Source organism: Benincasa hispida, chromosome 6, assembly GCF_009727055.1.
Source record: "Benincasa hispida cultivar B227 chromosome 6, ASM972705v1, whole genome shotgun sequence".
NCBI lineage: Eukaryota > Viridiplantae > Streptophyta > Magnoliopsida > Cucurbitales > Cucurbitaceae > Benincasa > Benincasa hispida.
Window position 1 is genome coordinate 54786642 of NC_052354.1, and position 6676 is coordinate 54793317.

Consider the following 6676-nt stretch of genomic DNA (forward strand, 5'->3'; position numbering starts at 1 on the left):
ATGTCAAGCCAACTAACGATCTAACGAACCTAAGAACTATATAAAACTATTTTCCAATCCTCAATAACTAAAGGTGTCTCTTTTAAAATTTCAAGGACTATAGAAACACCAATCCCAAACGTCATAGACCAAACATGTATTCTGTCTTTATATCTTTTTAATTAAAAAATATGTTAGGGTCCAATTATAAATCTAACATTTAAATCACACACGTAAGATGTTTTAACCAGTTGAACGATATATGTTCAAATTACTTAACACATTTTTCTTGAAAAACTTTCTAATACTCCCGTGGTACATATTTCTTCTTATTACACTATAAATTTTGTTTTATTAACTAATGTTTTAACGTTATTGGACTTATATCATTTTTAAATGATGTTGATGTGATCTATGAATAAATAAAAGTAGAGTAGTATATGAAAAATTCTCTACTTGTTATATTATTGTCAATTAAATGAATAATTATTCAACATTTTGGTACAAATTTTGGTGAAATTTAGAAGTGATGGTCCTAAACATTGAGGACCACAAATAACAATCCCTTTTTCTTCTAAGGGGTAGAACAATCCAAGGAAGGGAGAAAGACAAGTTTAACAAATTATGCACAAACATCTCATCATTATCAACACACAAAGGTCCTATATTTTTGGAAGTTTTCTTTGTCTGTGAAATTTGTTGTCTCTCTTTTCAAAGTAGTTAAAGTTTACATTAATTTTCCAACTAAATGTTGAAATAATTCTTACCTAAATTTCTAACACGAATGGAGTCTTTAATACGTGATGTTCAAAAAGAAAATGAGATATTGTATTTTTAAACAATTAATTTTTTATAGTTTATAGTACAATACTTCAAATCTACTTTCGTAATTAATATTTTAGTATTATTAGATTCTACGTCATTTAAAATGATGTTGACATGATTGGCACATACCAACGTATTATATGAAAATAGTTTTTTTCAGTATAAAATATCTTGTAATAAGATATACATTTAATTACTTAATTGAATTTCTTTAATTATGGTTTTTTATTTTAAAAAAATAAAGTTTCTTTTATATGGTGATAAATTTAACTAGGCTACTTATTCCTCTAGTTTTGAAGGAATAGAAAAAAGGTTGGTGCATTTCAACTTTGCTTTATCACTCAAAACTATAAAACTATTTTTTTTTTCTTTTGAAAAGAAACCATATAACTTTTAAATGAGGAGGATTGTGATTGAGAAGATTATTCTAAAAAGCTAAGTATTGATTTTTAGTCTTTTAATTTTTAAGAATTAAGCTTATAAATGTTTATTCCACCTCTAAATTTCTTGTTTTGTGATTTAGTTTCTACCAATATTTTTGTAAACCATGTCAGGTTTTAAAGACTAGAAAAAGTAATTTTAAAAACTCATTTTTGCTTTTGGATTTTGAGTAAGAATTTAACTATTTTACTTAAGAAAGATGTAAATTATTATAAGAAATTGAGGAGAAATATACCTAATATTCAAAAGCCAAAAACAAAAAAATCAAATAATTACCTACACGTAAATATTACATTTTATAACAATAATATTATTATTAACTTCCAATGTAACAGATTTCTTTGTCAAGTAAATTTTTTTTTAAAAAAAATTAGCTAAATTTGAGAAAATAAAAAATCAATTGAAAACATGATTTTTCATTGAAATTTGACTAAAAATTCAAAATTTATTTTTTAGAAATAAAAATTTTGGACCGAAGAAATTAATAATAAGCAAGAAAATTTCTCAAACCAAAGTTTTATATATATATATATATATAAAGAGCTAAAATTAAATAATTAGAAACTGTCTACAATTATAGGAACTACTAAAGTTGTAGTTCAACCTAAGCTTTTTTCATGAACATGAATAAGTGGTCAAATTTTAATTAAAGTTTTTTGAGAAGGGAGTAATTTCACAATTTATTTAAATTTAGGATTAAAATTGATAAAGAAAAAAATATCTTTTTTTTTTCAATTACACAAAGAACAACAATTTCTATACGGACATATAATATGAAAAAAAAAAAAACTCAAATATATATTCTTTCAATTTAATTAAATAATTTTTTGCAAAATGACGGAGAAATAAATTTGAGGACAATATTTAAGACTATTAATATCTTCAAAATCTCCAGATCTGATGACAATTATTTTTTAACGTTTTACATTGTATTTATACATTTTTATCCTCTTTTTCAAAGTTACGATGTACCTTTAGGTCATAAGCGATTAAAGATGTTTTAAAAAATAAACTTGAACTAATTACACATTTATAACTTGGATGAGAAATTATTACATCTTTGACTAGTTTAGAGTATTAATTATTCTTCACTCTTTACATAACCTAATTGTATACAAATTAAAAATTCAGGACCATAAATGTATTATTCAACATCTAAGGTTTCATTTTTTTTTTTCAAAGATGTAAGTAGGTATGATGGATTATCTTAACAAGAGTCTTCTAGTTTCTGAGTTGACCAATTTTAATTTGTTTTTAATTTATAAAACCATGATCTTCCTAAACTAATATCTATCCCCATCATATATTGTCACATACACATATATATATATATACCTAAAAGCTCTAAAAATGAGTGAGAAAGAGAGTCGGATTTAACCTGGAAAAAAATGATCCAAAATGGCTTTGAACCTAAAGTTATAAGGTCTGTCCGACCAAAGATATTTTCTACAAATAGTAAAAAAATCATTCAAATAAAGCAAAAACGACTCCTATAAAAAGTATATATCGAAAATGTCCAACCACATAATTAGTATCATGTGGAGCAGTGTCTAGCTCTTGAATTTGTTGGGACTATATATAAAAAAAATGGCAAAAGAAATTATAATATTGTAATTTTAAAATTTTTATGACTAAATAAAACACAGTATTATATGTCATCCTTAATTCGGATGAAAATTTTATTATTAATTTTGAGGTCAAAGTTCGATTCCTTATCTCACATATGGTAAATTAAAAAAAATAATAATAACACAACCAGTTAAAACAACATACATGTTAAATCATGTTCAATAATACATACTTCTAATATAGATTGAAAAAGAAAAGTAGATTTCTTTCACAATAAACTTGATATTTTATACCAATGTACAGTTTACATGTGCGACATTGATACATGTATAAATTAAATAGATCCATATACATGAATTATTATTAGACTAAATTACCTCTTTGCCCTTTATTACAAAAACATCACTATCTCTTTAAAGTCTTTAGCTTTTTCAAAATATTTCAAAACTTTGAGCATATGAAGTTGAACAATAATTGAAACTTAAAATTCTGAGATTATTATATTGGTGCTTAGAATGAAAATTGAGACGAGTTCAATTGATCAATCACTATCACACTCAGTCCAACCTAAATTTCTATTCCAAAAGTCTTAACAAATTTATGTGTAAGAAAACATTTAGATAAGGTCATAGATAATATTACAATTTTCGAAAAATCAATGATATCTTTTAAACAAAGGGCAAACTTTCTTTCTTTTTCTTGGGGGGTAATTTAGCCTTGTTATTAATAATTTAACACTATATCATATCATATCATATTGTAGATGCACAATTTTATATATATATATAATCTCAATTAGTTAAATTAGAGAGGGTAAAAAGGTTGCTTCCCCTTGATTATGATCTTGAACTTGAATAATTTCCGATGGGTTACCATAATTTCTGCTCAGCAATTCCTCAATCATTTGCAATGCAGTTCTTTCTTCTTCTTCATCCATCTCCAAGTTCCTCATCTGGGTCCCACTCGCCGCCATTAATGCACCATCACCATCTTCCGACGAGATCAAACCAGAAAAACAGCCACTTTTTTTATTCTTCCTCATCCACCCACTGTCGCCGTCGCCGCCGCATACGGCGGCGGCGGTGGCGGAGGTTGAGGAGGAGGAGGAGTTCGTTTTTCCGAGATGAACGGTCATGACCCAGCTGGAGTCGGAGCGTTGACCAGCACGTTTCTGCCAAACGCCGATGTGGGAATTTTCGGTGTCGAGTCGGAGACACGTCATCGATGGCGACGGTGCCTTGCTGCATTTTCGGAGCTTGGCATGAAGAATCTCCGATAAGCCCTTTGGAGAAGATGAAGAAGTGATATTATTATTATTGTTGTTGTTGTTGGGTTTTCCTAATTCCTGCGCCGCTGTTTGGCTCATTGGAAAGTTGGTTTTTGCGTTCCGGCCACTCATTAAGACGGCGGCCTGATCGTAGGCTCTGGCTGCCTCCTCCGCCGTCTCAAACGTGCCCAGCCAAACCCTTCTCTTCCTATATATAGATTTTTTTTTTTGAAGAATATGAATAAAAAAAAAATAGATTATTAAGCTTTCATAAGATTATTATTTTCTTCAGCAATATACAATTACTTATTGGCACAATTTATTTTGTTATTAACTATTGATTTTAATGTCATTAATAATTCATCAACACAACCATAACTTTACTAAATTAGATATTAATTATCTCTTTATATGTAAAAGTTTTGAATGATCTTAGTTTTAATCTTCAAATCCATATATGAAATAAAGAATATATTGTTTTCTATGATAAAAAAATAATAAAAATATCTTTGACTTCTCAAACCTAATTTTTCAGACTTTTCTATTTAGTAAAATTCACTTTGGATAATCATTTTGTTTCTTGTTTTTTGAAATGTTAATCTATCAACATTAATTCTATACCCTTACATTTCTTTAACTTCATTATCTACTCTTAAAAAAATATTTTCAAAATCAAATTAAGTCAATTTTAAATCACACACAATTTAAAAAAAAAAAAAAAAAAATTTTCTAAATTTTGCTAGGGATTCACATGTCATGAAAAAACATACAATAGAAATTAAAAGGAAGTATAGGCATAATTTCAAAAAAAACAAAATTAGTCTTAAATATTTTGTAAGTGAAAAGTGACCGAGAGATTAATAATATCATGACTCAATCTCTACTTGGTAAGCATGATAGATAGTTTAAAACTCTATTAAAAAAAAAAAAAAGAGGACGACACAAATTGTTACTTTTTCTTTTAACTTATCAACTTAAGCTTTTAGATTCCATACGAAAAACAAACCCTAATTACAAAAACAAGAGACTTACAGAAGAGGGTGACGAATTTCAGAGACCCAAGATCCCCAATGTCTTTGCCTAACACCTCTAAACTTCTTTGATGATACCATGATTTTGGGGAAGAGGGAGGGAGGGAATGAAGGAAAGAGAGATTGAGTTTGTCAGAATATGATGCCCAAAGTACATGGAGGACCAAAAGAGGAGGAAGGAGCATAATATAGGGAAGTGATGGGGAAGGTGAAAAATTAAAACTAGAATCTAGGCTACTATTCATCAACCCTAATTTCACTTTTTTTTTTTCTTTTTTTATCAATATATTTTCTTTCTAGTGTTAGATATCGATATTAATTAGATTAAATGACACGTTTCTTGTTTGTCCTTCAACTTTCATAGAATTAACAATTTAGTTTTTGAAAAAAATTGTATTGATTGATCTGGTTCTTATACTTCCAAAATTGTAAATGTATATATTTTAAATTTGTAATGAAGAGAAGATTTAGATTTTTTCGTAAAAATATTTGAAAAAAAAATACATTTGTCTCTAATTTTTTAGTATATAGTTTTCATTTAGTGTCTCCGCTTCAAAATTTTCATTTTTTACGTTTGAATTTTGAGTTTAGTTTCTATTTGATTCTAAGTTTAAGAGATTTTATATTTCATTGTCCAGTTTTTCACTTTTAGTCTTTGGTGTTAACTTTTTTAGTTAATTAATTTATAATAGCGAACTATGATATGAAACTTTTTTTAATCATGAAACATAGGGATTCAATGATAACTATATAGTAAAAAAAATGTGTTTTTTTTTTCTGAATATTATATGGGATTTCATGATTTCTTTTTTACCTATGTAGATTGATTGGCTAATGATTATAAAGATCAAATGTGTTTACTAACTACAAAGATTGAATTGTTGCCAAGGTGAGTTCATAACTCAACAGTAATTGACAGTTTTTTTTTTTTTAATTTTTTTTTAAAGTTATGGTGGTTCAAATCCTCATACCCCATTTGTTATACTCAAAAAACAAAAAGGAAAGAAAGAAAAAAAAAAAACACTAAGTTGTCGATATATATATATAGTGATAATATAGGGTAGAGGGATCAAACTTCATACCTCGAAGTCAATAGAATAAATTTTATATATGATAATATTATATATATATATATATATATATATATTAACTAAAAAAAGAAAAAAAAAAGTTATATACATATATGTGATTTTTTTTTTGTTTTTTTTATGTATACGTGAGATAATATTGATGAAATATGAAAATTGTGGATAAATAATGTACACCAATACAAGAGTTAGGTTAAACTATAAGTTTGTGTTCATAAGACTGTTTGGTGGTATATCAAGACTCAATTTCTATTTTAGATTAGAAGTGATCCATGAATATTTGTTGGGTTAATTGATTATCCAAAATAATACTTGGATTGTATTTGAATTATATATATTTTGAACAATAAAGTGAATATTGAAAACGCTATTTACATGGTTTTAGTGTTTTTTCCTATTTAAATTTTTTACGAACCCATAGATAAAATAGCGTATATATGAAATATATAACTCTATTTTCTGTTGGATAGGTATTT

General features: G+C 26.7%; 1 protein-coding gene across 1 annotated transcript; it reads right to left on the reverse strand.

Moving 5' to 3' along the window:
- Nucleotides 1-3480: 3480 nt before the first annotated feature.
- On the reverse strand, nucleotides 3481-5279 carry LOC120080144 (ethylene-responsive transcription factor WIN1-like). Its single transcript, XM_039034712.1, has 2 exons — nucleotides 5114-5279; nucleotides 3481-4289 (listed from the first exon to the last, which is right to left on the reverse strand). Exons 1-2 carry the CDS (start codon nucleotides 5191-5193, stop codon nucleotides 3614-3616), a joined length of 756 nt encoding a protein of 251 aa, XP_038890640.1. The 5' UTR covers nucleotides 5194-5279; the 3' UTR covers nucleotides 3481-3613.
- Between the last annotated feature and the right edge of the window lie 1397 nt (nucleotides 5280-6676).